Source organism: Melospiza melodia, chromosome 13, assembly GCF_035770615.1.
Source record: "Melospiza melodia melodia isolate bMelMel2 chromosome 13, bMelMel2.pri, whole genome shotgun sequence".
Classification (NCBI taxonomy): domain Eukaryota; kingdom Metazoa; phylum Chordata; class Aves; order Passeriformes; family Passerellidae; genus Melospiza; species Melospiza melodia.
This window is the reverse complement of record NC_086206.1, coordinates 8130567-8152141: the sequence shown is the minus strand read 5'-3', so window position 1 is coordinate 8152141 and position 21575 is coordinate 8130567. Positions and strand designations below refer to the sequence as shown.

The 21575-nt window shown below is 42.8% G+C and overlaps 1 protein-coding gene across 7 annotated transcripts in view; it reads left to right on the top strand.

Annotated features, from left to right (window-relative positions):
- Positions 1-21575, top strand: part of ZNF536 (zinc finger protein 536) — a 345080-nt gene that overhangs the window by 224344 nt on the left and 99161 nt on the right. For 5 of the 7 annotated variants that reach the window (XM_063167690.1, XM_063167687.1, XM_063167689.1 and 2 more), the window contains one exon: positions 955-2535. In XM_063167690.1, the coding sequence (XP_063023760.1) occupies positions 955-2535 (1581 nt within the window). Of the gene's footprint in view, positions 1-954; positions 2536-5404; positions 9187-21575 lie in introns of those variants that run through there. The other 2 variants (XM_063167692.1, XM_063167691.1) reach the window with 2 other exon arrangements.

The window sequence follows — 21575 nt, the reverse complement described above, 5'->3', positions numbered from 1 at the left end:
TATTTACTTAATTCATGGAAATCATCTTATATGTTTTAAAACTCTATTCAAGCCAAACCTAGGAAAGTGCTTATGGTAGGTAAATTATGCATTTTACTACTTGAGCCTTAGAATTGTCATTAGTACAAAATTAAAGGACTGCAAAAACCAGTAGATAATACTAATTTCAAATACAGAAACTAAATATATTTTGTACTTTTTATTACTCAATTTCTTTTTACAGACTACTTTTTATTTTAACTATATGTTCTTATATGCTGCAATCATTATGTAGTGTAATGAAATTAATATTTTATAGAATCTGTATTTATAGTTCTTTATTTAGAAACAATGCAGTAGGTCTGCAGATCTTTGAATTCCTTCTGGAATGGTGCCCTCCAAATAATGATAAATTACTTGTGCAGTATGCCATTTGCTAATTATATCCATGATTTACTGCAGAGCAAGACTTAAATCATTCATTTCAGTCTTGCGTAACAGTGCCATAAAATTTTTAGGTTTAAAAATGGTTTCCATGTGTATAATTTAAACAAATTTTAGAGCAATTGTATACACAAAATATTGCAACCATCCATTTGTTACATTCTTTGTCTCCCTTTTTTTTAAACTTGTACTTTTAATGATTACTGTGGTTGAAATTGTTATGCTTCATTTTCATAATCATAGCTTTTAATTCTACAAGTTTTCTACATGTTAGATTAAGAAAAGGATGGCTAATTGTGTGTAGATACCATGTCATTCCTGAATAGCCCCACATTCTAGAAACCCATTTTAGAAATACTCAGTAAGGAATTAGTCTTCGATTAAAGGTGTTTTCTTTTAAGAAATGAATTATTAGTACCAAGATCATCTTGTTTGTAAGCAGCTAATGCTGATTTTTTAATTTCTCCACTCATCCATAGCCCAAAGCACAGTTAACTCTCTTTACATTTTCCTCTTTGTCCACACCTGTAGGTGAGAAGCCTTACAAGTGTCCACATTGTGACTATGCTGGTACTCAGTCTGCATCCCTCAAATACCACCTGGAGCGGCACCATCGGGAGCGGCAGAACGGAGCAGGGCCCCTCTCTGGGCAGAGTGCAAGCCAGGAGCACAAGGAGGAGACACCCAGTAAGAGTTCTGTGTTCATCAGGCCAGACATCCTGAGAGGAGCCTTCAAGGGACTTCCTGGCATCGACTTCCGAAGTGGCATGGTGTCGCAGCAGTGGACGTCAGGAATGCTGTCCTCTGGAGATCAGCAAGGACAAGCAGTTGGCATGTCATCTGAAGGGTCTTCAGAAAATATGAAGGGTTCAGACATATCTTCCAAAGGAACACACTTTTCTGAACTTGGCCGTGCTTACCAGAACATGGTCGGGAATGGTGTGAACTTCCAAGGGTCTTTGCAAGCTTTCATGGACAGCTTTGTCCTAAGTTCTTTGAAGAAAGAAAAAGAAATGAAGGATAAAGCTCTCTCAGATCAACTTTCAGCAAAAGCTCTGGGCTCAGACGGTGGTGAGGAGAAGATAAATAGCAAGTCCTCACAGCGGAAATCAGAAAAGTCGCAGTACGAACCTCTGGACTTGTCGGTAAGGCCCGATGCAGCCTCCCTGCCAGGCTCCTCTGTCACTGTGCAGGACAACATTGCCTGGCATGGCTGCTTATTTTGTTCCTTTACAACTTCATCCATGGAGCTGATGGCTCTGCACCTCCAAGCCAATCACTTGGGCAAGGCCAAACGTAAAGACAACATCATAGGCAACAGCAAAGAGCAGTCTAGAGAGGTTTCGGCCTCGGTGAACAAAGTGAGCTTGCTCCCCTCCTCCATGCAGTCCGGCAAGGAGGCAGGAGTTTCAAACATGCTGAGCCAGCTGGACACAGCTTCTGAGAAAATGACCCAAGGACAAAATAAAGAGACCCTGGGAGAGCAAAAGACCACTGCCTGGCCCAGCCACATGGAATCCACTTTTTGTAATTTTACAACAGACTTCTATAAGCAGTTCGGTGTTTATCCTGGTGTTATTGGCACGGGAACACAAAATTCTTGCACCAGTAATGAATCTGAAATAAAAACACAATCCGAAGATGACCCAAATATTCTGCTCTCTGACTCTGTAAATAAAAGTGCTATTGATGACCTTTCTGACATAGCTTCATCTGAGGATATGGAATCTTCCAAGGAAGAAAACATTGAAGATGAGGACATTGACACAGAACCAGATATTATGAATAAGCAGTTGTCTGCCCTAAATAAAGAAAGCAGTGAAGGAGGTGACAATATACAAAGTGCAGTCACCTCACAACCCACACAAGGGCTCGTATCACCACTGCCACAAGCTTCAGAAAAGCAGTGGCACAGTCAGAATCTTCTCTCCTCACACGAAACTGCACAAGAAGTGATGAAACCCGAACAAGTTCAGGGTCCGCAGGTCCTGGAGAAGCAGATGAACATGTTGTCAGTCCTAAGAGCTTACAGCTCTGATGGCTTAGCAGCCTTTAATGGACTTGCAAGTAGCACAGCAACTAGTGGATGTATCAAGAGACCTGACTTGTGTGGTAAGTTTTAGACCTTCTTTTAGACCATTTCAGAAAACACTTGTGCAGAATCATGAAGCTGCTCTTTAAATATACTTAGTCATGTTTGTTAGTAATACATTTTTTTAAATGTTAAACCCTGTGGGCCAAATTCTTGTCCTATATGTGGTCTACTCCATTGAAATCAGCAGTGCTGCATGCATACTTAAACAGGATTTTAGAAAGAACCTGCTTTTTAAACTAGAGTAGCAGCAATATAGACTATCTGTGCTAGTGGCATCGGAAGGGGATACTTACTGCTTTAGCATTCTCAAAGAAGGAAAAAGTTTTAAAAATATACAAAATATACATGGTAACTTGCAAACTTTTCAGTATTTTGATATACAAACCCATGAAAAACACTGGATGCTTTGCCAAGCAAACCTTGCTTTCTCTCTTTTTTCCCCCCCTTTCTTTCTTTGGACTGGGGTGTGTTCAGTTACCACAACATTAATGAAATCAAAAGCCAAGTGCATGGAATGTATCTACCTGTGTTGAATAGATTTTATTTTTTCTTTCTTTTATTTTCTTTCCTTCCCTTTTTCTTTTTTTTTTAATTATAATTTTCTGGTTTGGTTCAATGGCACACATGCAGTACTTGCCCTTGACCATTTTCACTATTCTAACTAGCAGTTGTGTAAATTGTGATTTGCCTGATTAAGAGTATGCCTCCAGGTAATTAAAATAACAACACTCCAAACAAATAAAACCACATTTTACCCTTTCTAGTCAATGATTTACAAAACTGCAGTTTTACTTCCTCATATCACACACCTCATATCTACAAGAATTAAAGTTAAATCTATTTGAAACAAATGAGATGGAGGATTTTTTGGTTTTATTATTTAGCTCCTATTTTGTCAGCATAGTGTTTGTTTGAAAGAGATTTTAGAGTGTAAATCCTTTGAAAACAGTATCACTTTAAAAAGCAGAGTCAGCAAAGGACACAAAAACTTCAGTAATGTTCATTTCACTTAACCTTGCAAATTAATCAGAAAATTCATTGTCAGAGCTGAACATACATAATACAATGCATTCAAATTAAAAAAAAAAAAAAAAAGGAAAAGGAAAAGAAAACGTTATCAACAGTTTTAAAGCCTGACAATTTAAAATGAAACCCTCAATCTGAAAGCACTTAAGAGTGGCTCCCCTGGTTAACCTAGGGTTAGGGGGAGCTTTGTCTGATTTTACTGGCAGTGTAGATGCTCAAAGCCCTCTCCACACCCCTCCCTGATTTTCCATCTGTATTAGCTGATCTGATAAAAAAAGTCTGATACCTGCACACAAATTTTATCTCACTTGTATCCTTAGAGCATTGTGACTTCACAATATTGTCATTATCTGCCCATATCTGTCATTTAACCAATATCTGCCCAAGTATCCATGTGGCCTTACTTGAAAACTTCTGTGTCTCAGTGCACTAAGAAGCAATTTAGGTAGTTGGAAATATTTAGAGATTCTTCAAAATCAACATTTACATTATTGAAAAGAGTTGATAGTTGATTTAATTTACAGCAGGTAAAATCCTACTTGGATTTTTTTCCATTTGAGGAGTAAAATCAATTAACAAAAAAGAAAAAAAATGCAGCAGAGAAATTACTGTCTATACAAAGAAGTTGAAAAAAAACCTAGAAAACTAAGATTAGCTGCTTTGTGCAAAATATCTTTATACTTTTTCACAGGCATAAGATTTTTAAAACAACAACAGAAAAAACCCCTCTAATATTATTATTGAAATGAGGTCATGTTACTTCCATTAGTTTTTTGTTTCATCTTCCAATCAATTCAACAGACATTTTATGATAGCTTGAGTTTATATGATTTTAAAGACCATATCCCTTTCACAAGCTCTGCCCAGTGATAATGGATTTGACTTGAAGTATGAAGGAAAAAAAGAAACAACAGAAGCTTCTCTGTTCTACTTTTTAAGCCTTTTTTTTTAATCAAAAATGCAGTAGGAGTCCTTCTGTCTCCCCCCTCCAAAAATAGCTTTTTAAAATTCTTTTCTGTCATTCTATTGTGTTTGCAGAACATAAGTATAAAGGTTGATGTATTTAAATACATTATTTCATTTTTCTCCATAACTCACAGAAAAGTGGATGAGTATGAACAAGACCCATGTCAGTAGCTCTTTTTTTTTTGTTTGATTGGCTTGGACACCACCCACTTGAAAGTAGTGGTTTTGGGGGAGTTTTCATTTTTCAGTGACATTTTATACTGTGAAATCACACTCCATCTGTGCATGTTAGTGTGGGGAATCCCACCTGATTACTTGCAGATTAGCAATCAGGAGCACCCTGTTCATTTGTTAGCCTTCCTTCCTTTCCTCCTGCACGAAGCCAGTGACCAAAGTCGTGGTTCTCTTTGTCTCTCCCACTGCCTGGGAGATCAGAAAACTTGAGACACACCTCCAGCATCTGATTTCAGGGCATAATTCTCATGTTCCTTTTGTGTTTGGGGAGACTCCATGCATTTGTGTTTCTTTTTACAGCCAGTGATGTGTGTGTTGTAGACATCCCAAGAGAAAACATTGATGCATTTGATAACAGTCCTTGCACACTCAGAGTGCAAGGCATAGTGCTCTTTCTATGGTCAGAATACAGAGGAAATAAAATTGAAATAAAATATTTCAGCTTCAGTAAGCTGAGATTGCTTCTTTGGCAGGCCACGCTAATTGAGTTGAATTTCTGGCTGCCTAAAAACAAGCTGGGGTATTCAGCAATCCATGTGGATCATTTTTAGATGGCAGATTTTACCCTAAGATAGTAGGTCAGTTTTTAAGCAAAAATCTTGGCACCAAAATAGTTTTGTTTCTAGAAGAGAATGCCACCAACTCACATTGTTGTTTCAGAAAGTCACTGCACATGTGGAAGCAGCCCTCAGTTTCCCTGTCATGGAGAATGAGAGAGACTGATGATGTACGCATAATTCATTTATGCTCCTATCATGCTTCAGGGATGAAAGACACAATTAGGAAAGAACCATAATTACTGCATAATAAAGAAATTTTCATGTCAAAATGCTACTGAGAAAAAAATAACGAATTTTTGTAATATTTCTCCTTATACAGCGGAATGAACAGAAAGAAAAAAAGAGCATAGATAATTTTAGATTTACTCCTGAACTGTACTTGGTTTTGGAGTCTCAGGTGATTCTACCTAGGAGTGGATCTTGTTAATGTTGCTGACACTCAATTCCTAAGAAGAGGACAGGTCTTTCCTTGCTGACTGGCAGTAACTAGCCCAATGGGGAGGGGAAACCCAAGGTCTATGGCTTGGTAGCTGTCTTGAGCATCTGTGTACTCTGCTTTCACAGCCCCTGCTGATTTGACAAGTTAAGCTTGGAGTTTCTAGATCTATTTTGTATTTAAATTTTGAAAGATCTGTTTTCCTTTCCATTCATGCTCTTCTCTTTTTCTGCTTGTCTTCCCACACACATGTAGTTGCCTCACAGTAATATTCTACCTTCTGTTCCAATACCTTAATTTACTTGTGATTTGTGCACAAGACCCTTTATGACAAGACCCTATCCCTTCTCTCTCTCCTCCCCTTTAAATTTCTCTGCTTTGTGACCAAGATGGTAGAATTTCCCTACTTGCATTTGGTACTAGGGAAGTACTGAGGCTTTCAAAGGAGAGCTGATGGGCTACAGAGCTACTGGCCAGATATAGTCCTGGGCGTTAGCTGGCTGCTTAATGGGTTAGTGCTATTGAATCCACACTTAATGATGTCCAAAAGTATTAGTTCCATCTTGTCTCTAAATCTAATTTGCTTCCATTCATGCTTGCTTTCCTCTTCAATTAGTGCTGTTTTCTCCTGCACAGGCTCCACCCCATTATCACTTCTTTCACTGTATGAAAACAGGGCAGGGCCCCTCTGATACATGGGAGCAGCTTTGGAGTTCTGGTCCTGCAAAGGGCTGAGCACTTTCAGTTTCCTTTGCATCAGAAAGCTTTCAGCATTGCACAGAATTATTAAAATGTTCAGCATTGTAACTTTCTGAAATACCTTCCAAATGTGGAACTGCAGCGCAGACAAGAGGGCTGGGCAAGGGGAAGATCAATTGTGGCAGATTATTACAGCTTTATTGTCACATAATTATAGTGCTCTACCCCAATGTTTAACTAGTGAATTTAGTTATTGTAAATTGCTTATTGCCACAGGTGTCAAAACCAAAAAGATCATAATGCTAACCCTGTCAGAACTACCACCAACACATGAAACACGGAAAAAGATTTTTAATTATTTGTGATGGCTTTACCTGAATCCTTATTGCAGAACTTTTAAATTACAAAATTTGTATTAAGAAGCAAAAGGCCTGATATATCCAAGCTCTAGGACAGCTCTGAGGCAATGGAAGGTCATCCTACTGCAGCAAATTGTAGCCCTGCCCATTTACAATACCATGCAATGCACTTAAGGAACGCTTTGTCCTGATCTGCAGTTGGAGGAGTAACCAGAATATTCTTTTCCTTCAAGGCAGAATGAAATGATATGGAAGTTTTACAGCAGGCTTTTCTTTACCCCATTATCGTGCTTTTGAAGAGGTTTCTTAGTTTCAGTTAGGAGGTCCAAGGGCAGCTTTTAGAGTACAAACTCTTCCTCTGAGCAGGAGATCAGCACCTCGGCCCCCGCCTGGGTTTCAGACACACTTCTGGATGTCACAGTGCCATTTGCATGGCAATATCAAACCAAACTCATATGGCTTGCTTCCTTTTTTTAATTAACTGGGAATGCCAGTGATCCAGTGAAGTTTGTGTTGCTGGATAAAAGGGCTGGTCTGTGAATAGCATTGTATTTGCCAAATGGTTCGCTAGTCATTTCAGTACAAACAAATGGATGGTGTCTGTAAGTCTGCAAACACTGTTGACATTTAGCCTTGTTTATGTTACTTTCCTTTTGCTGCATATTTTTGGCTAGAAGAGATACTGTCTGAATCAACATTGACTTCCTAAGCAGAAGCTAAGGGCCCAGTCTTGCATCCCTCATTCCTGATGAGTAGCACTACTTACATGACTAAGGATTGCAGAATCAGGTCCTATGTTTATTTGACTTTAAATTTCATTGCTATTTTCATGTAATTTAATTTGATTGTATTTTGTTGTATCAGAAATTGGTCAGGTGACAAGTTCAGTATCACCATTTTGTTTACTGTTGAAAACTTTTAGTTCTTACCATTCTTCATGCTGTGGTGTGACATTCCCATTCCATTTATGTTTCTGGAAATTAACCCCTAAAATATCTGATACAGCTAAGTGCTGAGTACCTCCTATTCCCAGAGAGACTGGAGGCATTCAGTCCCTCCCAGCACCACATCTGAAAGGGGGATTGTGTTTGCAAAAGGAGGCCTTGGTATGTGCCTTGATTTCAGACATCAGTGGCCAGCCGCACCAAGGCAAATCCCTAGCACAGAAAGGCTTTTCTTTTCTTTGCAGAGACAAAATAATGATGTAAGCTTAGAGCTGTATGATTTTTGCTCTAAGTTTCATCTCCCAAACAATATATTCTTATTGTTTTTGTCATATCCAGGTCAAATTTAAATTATAATTTAGGATTAGGCAGAGGCATAGAGATGTTTCCAGGTCTTTCCAAAGTGAGACAATGCTCTGGTTTGTGTTTTGGTTGAGGAATATACATTCTTGTGTCTGAGGTATAGTATTTCCTATAACTATTCATAAACATGAGCAATTTAGACATTCTTGTAAGTCAAAACTAAGTGTACGATTAATACCTATTATGAGGCCAATTTTAAACAATTAATTTGACAGCAATTATAATTTTATGTTACAGGCTTTCAGGAATGAATAACCAAATTCATCTTTGTAATCTAAGGAACCTAGGATATCTTTATGCAGAGATGATCTTGTTATGCACAGTATTGCATATCTGGAATTTCTGAGTTTTGCTCCCACCTATCTAGATGCCTGTAGTGCCAGGGATAAATAATTACCTGAGGCTTATTAATTGTATCAGCAAAGAAAAAAATATATACCTTAAGTGTAAGCATTAATATATGTATACACAATACATCCACAATATATAACAAACCATCATAATAGTACAAAAATAGAGGTCCTGAATATGTTCTGTTATTTATGTGTTTGGCAAGCTTAGGGAATGGACTTTAGTATGAGTGAAAATTCTCTTAACATTTTTAAGGTTATTTATTGTCATTTCTATTTGAGTTTTTAATGGTCCTGTATTTTGTAATGCTTTAGCAGGAAAAAATACTGTAGTTATCTTTTTTCATATTCTTTAAGCAATATTTCTAGCTTAATATATTGTGCCAGGTTTTCCAATATTAACCAAGAAAGACAGTAAAATTCAATGAACAGCACTCTGACATCCACAATTTAAAACCTGTGATTGAAGTGAAATGTGTAAACTTCTAGTGGGTTATCATGTGCTTTGGAATAGAGTATTGTTGGAAGTAATTAGAAAATATATTAAGGTTTCCTGGTAATGAAGGTATGTAAGTTTTAATAATTGTTGCTTTCTGAATAAGTGTCAAACTATATCTTTAAATGTATATGGAGTTACAAGTTAGGTCACTTCTGAATGGAATGTAAAACAATACTAAAATGCTTCAATAACTTATCTCAGTGTTGCTAATAAAAAAAAAAGCTGTTAACCATTAGTGCAGTTTTGAGTCATTTTGTTGATTAATTCAAGAAAACTCTCTGAGAAACTGTTGTACCTTTTGGTAGACAAAAGACCACTCATGAAATCCACAGTTATTTGATGCTTTGAGAGGAAAACTCTACAAAGGTGCTTGTTGGCCTTGTGAATAATATTTATGAAAAATCCCATCTTTTGAGGCATTAGAATGGTGCCATGTATGGTTAGGCAGGTATATAAGGGGGGGCAGTAAACTTGTTTCCTCTGTCACAGAAAATACCTTGGGAATGTGGGAGGTCTTTCTCCTCTGTCACTATTAAAATCCAGTAGGAATTTTTGTGGAAGGCACTGGGTTGAAGATGAGCAGTGTGGGTGGATTAAGTGTGTAAATATCAGTGCCGGGGTGCTCAGCCAGGGTGAGCCAAATACGAGGTTCTAGTGCTGCAGCTGGAAATGCAGACTCAATGAGTGATGGGTGTGCAAGGCCTGTCCCAGTGGACAAATACAAGGAGCATAGAGAAAGAGTGATCTTTCTTGGGTAATCCTGCCCAGCCTTACTGCAGTCACAGCTCCAATCCTGCAAATAACCCTGAACACTCACTTTGGTTACCCGTGGGAAGAATGTGCGGTGAGCATCCTGAGAATAGCCTCCCTCCCCAGGCCCACGTAGGATTCTCCTGAGGTAAAGCAAGCTTAGGAGAAGCAGCAGCCAGCCTTGCCAGTGCCAGTAGCACCACCCAGGTCCATGGTAAGTGTTTGCAGGATGGGGTCCCTGACAGGTGGCCCGCTGTCCGGAGCACCGCTGAGCATGCAGTGGGAGCTAAAGGAAAACATGGCTGGGGCTCCTGGTGTCACATCTTCATTAATGCTCCCCCTTCTGAATAGCATATTGGTACTTTTTATTTATTCCACCAAAACACCATGAGTCAGGACCTGACATTTTAGTGTTCTGTGTCATACTGAGAAAAATCTGTGGTTCAGCAGTAGGACAATTATATTATTTTGGAAGGGCTAGAAATAATACAGCATTTGTGAGACAACTGTAACATTTATCCAGACTCAGTGTGACATTGTTCTTCCTTTTATTTGGAGAGCACTTCCAAAAAAGTATCAACTAGGAGCACAGAAAAAAAAATACAAGAAAAAGTGGCAATTATGAATCCATTTAACCCCCATTGGGTATAATCTCATTTTGTAGAGTACCGTTGGCTGTTCCACGCCTAAACTTCTATGCAGTGAGCTGTGAATATAGTCCTTATTGTCCTGTGGGCAATATGACTAAGGAAAAAATATCTCTGTATTACAATGGAGCACTTGTCTGAATGGCATAACCTAAGGTCCATAACATCAAATCTAAAGTTGTAATTATACAGCTGCAGTCACACCACTCAAGTGAAGGCTGTGTCAGCACTTGCATTATATAAGGAATCCTGTTTTCAAGGGTTGATGAGTCATATGCAAAAAACATTTATCACCAAACAATTGTTCTGATTGTTCTGAAGCAACATCTAGGTACGGGCCTTTCCCCAGTAGGACATGGTCATATCTTCTGCAGTATGCCATGGCGTACTTTGTTAATGAGTGTATCTTTTTTGAGCTTGAAAATTGCCTAGCAAGTTTGCGGGTTTATGCAGTCTGATTATTGTAAAAACATAAAGTGGGAAAAAACCCAGGGTGGCCAAGGTCTCCAGTAACAAGGATTGTAACAGGTGAAACTTGTCTTTCTCAGAAATGATAAAATTTCAGGGAATTTTTTCCCAGTTTGTCATCCCTGATTTTGCCTGAAGTTCTTGGATCTGAACACTTCCTTAGAAGACCCAGTCACAGTTTTTGTTTTTGAGCTGTCTTGAAATCGAGCCTCTCAAGCTCATGGTAACTGTTATTGCCATTTGAAGCAGCCGCTCATTTGCTGGAGAGGAGCAGACAGGAAAGAGGTTTATTTACAGCAGCACCACAGAGGTGAACCACTCTGCACCCCTCCCACATGAATGTTAAAGGATTGCACTTAGGACTGAGACCAAATACTGGGATCGAGCCCAAATACTGGAAACCACAGAAATTTTCCTGCTACATGAAATTTCTAGATAGGTATAGTGGGTGTGAGTGATTTCAGCTAAGAGAGGCTCCTGCCCAGAGCAGTGCCATTTACAAGCAGGTGTCCCTGAAGCCACCCCCACGTCAGGCATTGCACCCAGGCTGCCTTGCCCGCCCCATTGTCCGTGGGGCGAGACGAAGGCCAGCCAGTTCCTTTAAGCCGATCTCCTCCGATCCGGGGCGTCTGTAGCGCCCTTCCCTGCATAGAACAGCCATTGTTCAGCTGCAGAGCACCAGTGGGGTAGAAAATAGCATGCCATGCTGGGGATCAGAGAGGGAATTGTTCCTTAATTATCTCTTACTGAAGGAAAAACCCAAGGCATATCCCGATATGTGGCATGACTCTGTCAGAACACAAGTCTTTTAAAAACGATTTGGGGAGGGGGGGGAACCAATTCAGAAGCTGGCAATCCTCACTTCTCCTGCAGGTCTACCTGTGATTCACTCACTGACCATGGAAAGAAATAAGTTTTCTCCTTTGGATTCTACATTACGAAATGGCAAATAATAGTACTTATCTCCCTGGTAGGAGTGCTGTGAGGATAAATGAATTAATTAATGTTTGTAAAGCACTTTGAAGATGAAGAACATTATATAAGTCCTCAGTGTACAAAAGCTTCCTTCTCTGACATAACCACAGTAAGCTATAAAAATTTCCTGCTGAAAATAAACACATGTTGCAAATGGGGGTTGGGTGTGTATGAGGCTGTGGTGCCCCAGCACTGTGGGTGAGCCTGATTTCCTGAGCAGCCCAAGAACCCATCACCAAAACCTTTCTTAGCCCTGCCTGTGCCCAGCAATGGTGCTGAGGGCTCTTTGCAGCAGCTATGGCATGCTTTGACCATAATATCTTTTTGCCAAACCCATGAATTTTTACCTCAGGGCTCTTTGGGCTGAGCTGGCAGGTTTTGGCCATCACCACCTCAGGCCAGCCCCAGTCCCGTGTGCCAGCAGCCACGGCAGGTGATGGCTCACCAGTGTCTGCAGGGCTGCTCCCTCCCACTGCTGCAGCTCCCCTGTGTGAGCAGCTCCCTGTCAGGACTGAGGTCCCACCACACTGTCTGCCACACTTTGTCCCTCCTGTTCAGGGCCCTGTGACTGGTCCCCATGGTGCTCAGAAGATCCCAGTCTGGTGGCTGAATTGGCTCTCGTTGGTTTTTTATTGAAAGTCAGTGATTTCAGTTCACAACTTGGAAGTTAAAATTTTTCTTGCCTGTTTTTCAATGCCCCCATCCTGTGTTAGTCCTTGCTCCTTTATTTTTTTTTTTAAACTCAAGCCAGGAACTGTGTTTGACCCCAAAATTCTCACATGAATAACAAGGCAAATTAAGAGGATGCAGAGAAGAAAAACCAACACTTCAGCCATATAGAAATGGGACATTTATCAAGAGAGACGTGTAAGAAAAGGTTTGTGCATTGAGATGAATAGGTTAAAGATGAAATTCAGTATTTCTTTGGGGCTCTCCTCAATTCACAGCTGCCACATAGATCAATTTGAGAACCTCAGAAAAAGGCCACCTTAGCCCTGATTGTGTCTCATTTCAATTTTCCCTTTGCACACCTAGCCCTGTTCCAGTCTGTGTGCTTGGTTTTCTTTTAAATCCTTTCAGATTATGCTTGTTAACCTGTTGCTGGCTCAGCCTGCCAGCTGGAAACAGAGCAGAGCAGTGTGCTGCTCCTGGGGGCTGGAGCAGCACTCCCCACTGCCACAGCTGAGGGCTCTGCTCTCCCTGCTGGGAGTCTGAAGAGGGTGACAGCTTTTACCCAGGAAAGTTTGCTGCCATGCCATGTTCATCCAGATGCCAAAGACACTGAGACACATCACCCACACAACCAGACGTCCCCAAACCCTGGCCAGCACCAAGGAGCACCCAGTGGGGCCACTGAGTTTTCTATCCCCTGACAGAAGAACTGTTTAATAATGGGAGGGCTTGTGGGTGTATTCACTAATCATTATATAACTGTACATTGGGGTGAAAAAGAAGAAAACAAACTGAAAAGCTTTCCCAAAGGATAGAGGTGGGAATCCCATTAACATGATGGCTCCCTCTTTAGTTGCCAAAATGATTGACAGCAGGATAAGGTCAGAAGATGAAAACCAAGCCATGGGGGACAGAGCAGGGAGAGGAGGGGGCCAATCAGTTGAATAAAAAACTGAGTGTCAGTGCTGGGGAAGGAGAAAACCAACACTCCCACTAGAAAAATCCTCACCCTCTGCTCCCCTACTGTTTGTTTGGGGAAAATGCTGCAGCTTAATCAGAATTATTTACAAGATAATGGTCCATTGTTTGTAGTAAGACAGATGCTGTCTGTGGGAATTTGGTGGTTTATGCTCTATGCATTACAGTGCCATTGCTGTGTGCAGATGGGATCACAGTGGTATTGTTGTTATCCACTTTTTGGAAATTTGGAGGATCCTTACTGTGAAAGGAGGATCCTTAAAGAGAAAAAAAGAAAGAGTTTTCTCAGGCCCAGAGCTGGGATTTCTCTTAAGGTAGAACTGTGTGTGGGAGAAGAGGATGAAGCAGAAGCACTTTCCTTGAGACTTGCAGCATGAGGGGTCCCCTGGGCTGACTGTACTTGGTGGTGGCAGACATCAATTCAAGAGATGGATGGAGGGAGGGATGGATGGATCCTGTGTGTGTTTCCATAGGTGAGGAAATACATCTTGGGAGATGTGCCTGCTCCCTCCTTTGCTGGGGACTGGCAGAGTCACTTGCTTAGAAGGTGGTGTGAGAGGTGCACAAACCTGACTGTGTGGAAGTCAGGCTGGCCTGGTCAGTGATCATCCTCTGCCTGTGTGACTGCAACCATGGTGCTCCCTGCTGTCCCCCCATGCTGCAAGCTAAACACTGAGCACCTCTGTTCACCAGTAAACTTCACCCTGATGATCTACGGGTGAGGCTGTGAAAGGAAAGCTAAATTTCTGCTGGATTCACGTTGGAACAAAAGCCCCAAACTCCTAAAGAGAGAAGCCTATATTTATTTAGATGGTCAAATGCAAGATTTTATTTTTCTTTTACATTTTCCAGCAGAAAATCTATTTCTACAAGCATCCCCTTCTGGCCCGAGTAGAAAGTTCAGTGAGGAGGCCTAGAGGCCTGGCTCAGTGAGGAGGCCCCTGGCAAAGGGGGCAGGCCCATGATGGGCAGGTGGGTGACCCTCTGCCATCAACTACTGCACACAGGAGGAACAGGGAGCTCAGGTGAGCTCAGTCAGCATTTCCATGTCCCCAGCTGTCTGGGTGTGTCCCAGCAAGGCATGGGGGACAGCAGCACCCACAGCCTTCCCCATGACCCTGGGACAGGCACCAGGCGCACACCTTGCAGAGCTCCGCTGTCCCAGCAAACCCTGCCGTGCCTCTGCTGCCTGGCCCACAGAGCCTGGGGGATGAGAGGATCCTCCTCAGGTCCCTGCACGGTGCAGGATGAGGGGGTGGAGGGTGCCTGGGCAGGGGTGGGTGTGTGTGTGTCTGTACCTGAGCTTCCTCTCTCAAAAATCTGCTTTTAGTGTGCAATAGCTCACATATTACCTCGGCAGAGATCCGTGTGCACCAAAGGCAACCAAGAGACGACAAATCACCAGAAGGGCTCCAGAGGGGATTTTGAGCATCCACGTCTGGTATCCCAAGATCCATTAGCTTGCAGGTAAAATGGAAAACTATGACCATCTCTTTTGTATGCAAAATAATTAAGCTTGTCTTTCCATCACTGCAAAATACCTGAGTTTCCCTGGAGAAAGCAGAGGGCCTGAGATTAGGGAATGAAACAGGGAAGGGCAAAGAATGGCTAATTCACAGTTTTTGGGGTCTGTGCAGCTGGAAATGGGTTTCCAACATTAGCATGTTCTCCTTTGGATGGGCTTTTCCTGAAATGGGTGGTGGGAGATGGTAGGTCCTGATTCCTCTCTTCCCTCTGGGCTCAGTGGGCAGCCAGGGATGGAGCTGATAGCATCAGATCATGAGTGGAAACCACTTTGCCCAAGAAAAGGGATCTCCTCTGACTTTTGTGAAACAGAGTTTTCCAAGAATACCCTTGAAGGGTTAGATTGGCACAGGAGATTGCAATTCCTGAATGATTGCGTTTTTTCCTAAGTATCTCCAGTGAGATCTGTACTGGAAGCTCTAAGTATTTTTTTCTCCAAGTCAGCATTTATTTGCAGAATCCTAATTTTGTATTTCCTGACATTTAAACTTTTCAGCCTAATGTTCTAATAAGGATTCTGTCTGTCCATCTAAATAAAGCTTCGTTCTAATGAGGACACCATCCATCTCCTGAGATGGAACCATAACGACTTCCATCCTCAGTGTAATTTTAGCTAGGCTCCCTTCCCCACCCTCTTCTCCCCACAGACCTTTGTTTGGGGTGAAAATCATCTGTTTTGGGATGAAGTTGTGCAGAATTTCATTTTGGGTAAAGTGACTGTGCTATTCTGTGAGCCTCTGCTTTCTCTCTGAAAAGGGGGATTTTGCTCACTCCCTGTTGTATGTTCAGTGCCTGCTTATTTGCAATTTCTGTTCATAAGACTGTGGGTTTTCATGCCAACGATTTTCTGTTCGAGTTGTTGGAGTAGGGAGGTTGTGAGAGCATGCCAGTGTCAAAGGTTGTCACTTGAATGATAATTAATAACATTATCAGACTGATTATGTGTTTAGATGTCCAGAATCAGGAGTGAATTGAACTTGTTAAATTTAATTCCTACCTCCGAATGACTGGGATATTGGCGTGCTCACCAGTCTTGCGTTTGCATAAAGGACAAAACTGGGGATTTGAAAGGGCAATGACTCATGAGAATTGCTGAAATTCTGGGCTTTTGGAGCTCGCAGGGCTTCTCCCACAGCACCATGGCTGTGAGAGTGTTTGCTAGGCAGGAGCAGGCACAGAGTGGGTACAGGGTGGTGTTCACAGACCCTGGTTTCACTCTGCCAGTTGTTGACTGAAACATCAAGTCATTTGAGATTGGAGATTATGTCTTTTAAGGTCCAGAAGAGCCATTTCACGTGCAACTGATTACCTCTGTCAGAGGCAGGAGAGGCAGGTCCCACCTCAGTGGGTGGGATCTGAACTCATGCTTTCAGAGGTCAATAACAGGGTTTTTAGACCTTTGTGCTTCTCAGTCCCTTATAGCCAGACCTTTTCTGTTAAAACTGTTTAAATTGCAAACCACTAATAAAAGGATCATATGTGTTTCCCACTGAACAGGTTCTTTAAGGCTATTATGATAATTAAAAACATATGGTGCCTATGCAAGTCAGAGGGAAACCACAGATGTACAAATTAGGTATTATATAAGGTTTTTCTTTCTTGCCCTTTCAAAAATGACAAGTCAAAGAAGTATAAGGAGATAAAGATGATATTTTTCTGGAGATGGTAGGTAGGCATTTTGGATTTTTAATCATGAAATATGTAAACCACCTTTCTTATACATAATCAGAGAAAACTCTTTCTAATAAGCAGGAAGAACAAAACATAGTAGCATATGACTGCAGTATTTATGGAAGGAATAAGGAAACACTTTGTTTCATACAAGTTATTGGAGACCAAGAAACCTTTTACATTTTTTATGATGTTTCCCTGCACAGACATGGAGGATTATATTTATTAAATATTGAATTATATTGAAATTGGATTGATGCAGCCAAAGAAGGACATTTCTTTGTATTCCATTTTTTCTCCTTTTAAAAAAGGGAAATGTACTCATATTGATTGCAGTACAAGTAGTCATTTGTTTTAATTTAAAAATATAGGATTGATTTTGAGAAGGTGATAAATACTGCTAATAAAAAAATTCAAAATGGGGATTTATAATGATTCTCTGTTAAGTCAATGGTTTAGAGGGGCTAACTCATAATAAAAGTAGAGACGTGCTGAAATATCCATAGCTAATGGATTATTTGCCATTTGCTAGTGCTGCAAACTTTCCTTGGTTTGCTGGGTCCTGCTACAAAAAGTAAAATTTATATCATCTAATGCTCCTCGCTCCTTGCTTTGTCTTTCTCATGCTAAAAATGGGCAGCTGAGAGTCTAGCAAGCAGCTGTGGGGCCTGCTCCCTATGCAGATGGGCTCAGGTATTGCAGAGAGGGGCCAGAGCCAGGTGTGGTTGTATCCATGGGGTTTGGGTGTCCCAGAGAGGGGCCAGAGCCAGGTGTGGCTGTAGCCATGGGGTTTGGGTGTCCCAGAGAGGGGCCAGAGCCAGGTGTGGCTGTGGCCATGGGGTTTGGGTATTGCAGAGAGGGGCCAGAGCCAGGTGTGGCTGTAGCCATGGGGTTTGGGTGTCCCAGAGAGGGGCCAGAGCCAGGTGTGGCTGTATCCATGGAGCTCAGGTATTGCAGAGAGGGGCCAGAGCCCTGTCATATGTGGCTGTGGCCATGGGGCTCGAGGATTCCAGAGAGGGGCCAGAGCCAGGTGTGGCTGTGGCCATGGAGCTCAGGTATTGCAGAGCCAGGTGTGGCTGTAGCCATGGGGTTTGGGTGTCCCAGAGAGGGGCCAGAGCCCCCCAGGTGCGGCTGTACCCATGGGGTTCGGCTTTGCTGGCCGTGCCCTGCCCTGCCCGATGCCCTGGGCCCCGCAGCGCTCCCGCCTTGCGGCACCGGGACGGGCACCGGAGCCCTGAGCTCTCTGTGCCCGCAGCACCAGCACCTGCCCGGCACCTTGCCGTGCCTCTGGCCGCAGACACCCTGCTCTGGCCCCTTGGGGCTCGTCGCCTCCCGTGTCCCCGCGAGGATCGGAGCCGCAGCCAGCCCGCTGCTGTCGCGGGGCACAGAGAGCATCCCACCGGCACAGAGCACAGCCTGCCCGGGGATATGGACTCCCCTTGTTGCGGCTCCCAGGCATGGCACGGAGAGCACCCTGCCCACGGTTGTGCTTGTCTCTGTCCCGGGAGGGGAGAGCTCTCGCCCGGCAGCCCCGAGAGCCAACCCGGGTGTGCCGGCTGCTGCTGCAGCCCGGCTGGGGCACTCCAGACACGGCACCTCGTGTCCCCCAGCACGGACACCCCGGGCAGGCTGCCTGCATCTACAGCCAGCATCTCACCCCTAACTACAGCCCAGCCTTTGCAGACCCCTTGCTCTGTTCACTGATGCTTTGTTCTGTCACGTAGCAAAAAGCAGGCTTTTTTTTTTTCCCCATTCTTTTTTTCTTCCCAAATAAACTTTTAGAAAAGCAAAAACACAAATCTGAGGAAATAAGAGCGGGAGAAGCCTGATGCTAACGCTTCAGGTTTGCAGGAGTGGTGGCTGAGCAGGCATTTCTGAACAGAGCCTTTTCTTTTCTTGAGTGAGTGATAGCAAACTCAGTGTTATTTCGCATGTAGGTATTACCATTTTAACTTTTACTGAGGTAAAATAACACCTTGTCACTCAGTGCAAATACCAATCACAAAATGAATTAATTGTAATAACTGTTGTCAACAGAACAAAAGACTTGTTGCTTTCCTAAGCAGATTTCAGTGCCACTGATAACTATATACAGAGGTTCCCTTTGGGCTTATTCAGCGCATGTAGTCAGAACATAATTTCATCTGTCTTTCTCTGTACTTTGTTGTAAAAGTCTCAGAAACTGAGTTAAAAACCTGTATTTTTTTACATATCGCTAAGCATACATTTTTCAATCCTTATGATTGTTTTTTCTCACAGAATCCCTAAACATTTTTACTAGTTAATTAACACTTCTTTTGTGGTTAATTTATTAAAGAATTAACATGTTTATAACAGTCTTCAGAATCTGTTGGTTCACCTTATGGTGTGATGGACAGTTATGCTGAGAGAAAATATGGGCAGCTGTTTTGCTACTCAAAATAAATTTTTGCTAATGTTACTTCTTCAGCCAGTCATCTTTATCCGAGACAAACACTGCCATCCCAATAGATGGGGGAAGTTTCTTTTGAAAATGGGGGAAGAGAGAAAAAATTTGCCAAGAAAAGCAGAATTCTTCATACTTGTGCTAACCACAAATTTATTCAAGCAAAGTTTTGGATGGGGGGGTGGGTTGGGGGAAACTAATTAACTAGTTTTACAAAGGAGCCTCAGTACAGCAGGAATTAGTGCCAATATGCTATACTCATTTTACATGGCTATTTAGCTTAATAATCAAAAACACTATGGCATACCCTCTACATTATACTGCAAATGTTATGTATTTTCTTAAAGAAACATACATTAATATTGCAGCCTGGGATAGTCAGACATCACTGACTGACATGGAAAAGTCAGACTGCCAATGGAACAGACACTCATTAGGAACTGACCCACACACCAGTTAGAGATCCATTTTGCATCTTTATTTAACAGAATGAGTGTTTTAGATTGCTTCCCCCCTCTTCCTTTTCAAAATATACCAACAGGCTTCAGTGCTCCCTGCCCTCCTCAGGAGCAGGATCACAAACTAATATAAAGTACATGGAAAAGTAATGATCCCTGTATCTTCCCCCAGAAATAAGCTGGAAATCAGGAAAATGCCCCACATAAAATTCTGTTTGGGTGAGGCTGCCTGGTGTGAAGAGTGGGAGGCTAAAGGAGCACCAGTGGAGCAGGTGAACAGTTAGCCAGGGATAGGGTCCAGCTGCTCTCCCTTGGTTAAACAGGGTGCACCTCTCTGCTACAGCCCCTTCCTGCAGGAGAGCAAGAAGAACCCTGGAACCACAGTAAGACCTTGCTGAATTCTTTTCTTTTCTGAATGTGTTTGGGGTGGAGGGCCAGGAGCCTTGTGCAGCCCCTGTCTGGGCTTTGCAGTGGGTAACGTTAGCGCCATGCAGCCTCAATGTGGCGGATTTCAGACATTTCTTTCCCCTCCAACCCTCTGCTGTCAATAACATTTGGTTTGTCTTTCTTGTTGGCAAATGCTATGTCTTCAGCCACCAGTCGGTCAAATGTTCCTACTTCTGCAGGGAGCTTGTTTTTTGTGTGGGCAGCTTGGCTCTGCAGCTGCAATAGAGCATCTGTCTACCTCTATGGGCTTGTGGGGCTGGGGAAGGACCCTCTGGCTCATGGTTCTGCAGGGCTGACACATGACTCAGTGTAAGGTGCAGCACGTTTGTCCTCACAGCCTTCTCTCCTTTGCATTGTTTAATGTAAATAGTTGTGAATGTGCCTGAGTGATTTTTGTCTCGTGTCCTTCCATGGCAGATGGGACATCCATGATGATTGTGCTGGAGCGTGAGTGGTTTTGTTTCAGCAGCCTTAGACCAAGGCTGGGGATGATCTCGTGTAGATGTAGGATGGCTGTGCAAGAAACTCTTCCTGCAGTTCAGGTGCTTATCAGAGAGAAGTGGTTGTGGGAGGCAGCTGCTCCTTGGGCCTGTGGGTTTTGTGCTGCTGTGGTTTTTGGTGCACCCAGCCAGCACTGCCTGCGTTCTGCTGCACCTCTGCCATTGTTCCTCTGCTTGGGGTTGCAGCTTACCTGAAGATGTAAGGCTTTGGACAGAGGCAGCAGCATGAAAAAGGTTGACCAGCATCTTGTATGTATTCTAATGCTGTGTGGGAGGGGATAGCAGCTCTGCTTGGGATGCAGCAGCCATCCTTCTATGGACTCATGGGGTGTTTTCAGAAAAAGCCAGTGTTAAAAACCCAGGTCAGGCTGGGCATGGGCAGCACAAATGGGCAGGAGGACAGGTCCACTCCCCCCTGCCATACCTGGGAGTGTGTGCTGTGTGAGAAAGCAGGGAGGGAGCATGCAGTGCTCCTTACCCCCCTGTCTGCTGCCCCCTCCCCTCACCCGTTTATATCCCAGTAAATCTGTTTGAAAGATAGAAAATACTCCCAGACTCTCATATAACACTGTCTCCTGTGCTGACTGGTGCTTTTTGCTGCTGTAACTTGGCCGTTGCATTGTTTGCCCACTGCTCCTTTGAGGCACGTCAGTGACGCTGCTCCGCTTTGGGAAGTTGGAAATTAGGGTGCCCCAGATCAGGTGGCTCCAGCCCTGGCCATGAGCTTCCCACAGCAGAGCCTTGTGAGCCCTGGTGACTGGCAGGATGGGACCTGGGTTGTTTTGTTGTCATTGGGGCTGATTTTGGATTTGCTTCTCAGCCATTGCTGTTCTGTGGTATTTTCTGCTCCTCTTTGGGTGATTAACTGCGAAAAGAAACATTTCTCGTTTCTGTGAGCCACTCCTCTCCCTGCTTCTTGGCACTAGTTGCTAATCAAAACAGGTCTTTGATAGCCAAATGGCATTTGGCTGAGCCAAACACAGAGCTAGACACACAGGCTTCTTGTGATTAAGCGCTTTATTAATGTGAGGTTTAATGCAAGTTCACTCACAGTGTGAGGACCCAATGGTAAATGTTCAACAATCTAATTCTGTAGCACTGTGTTT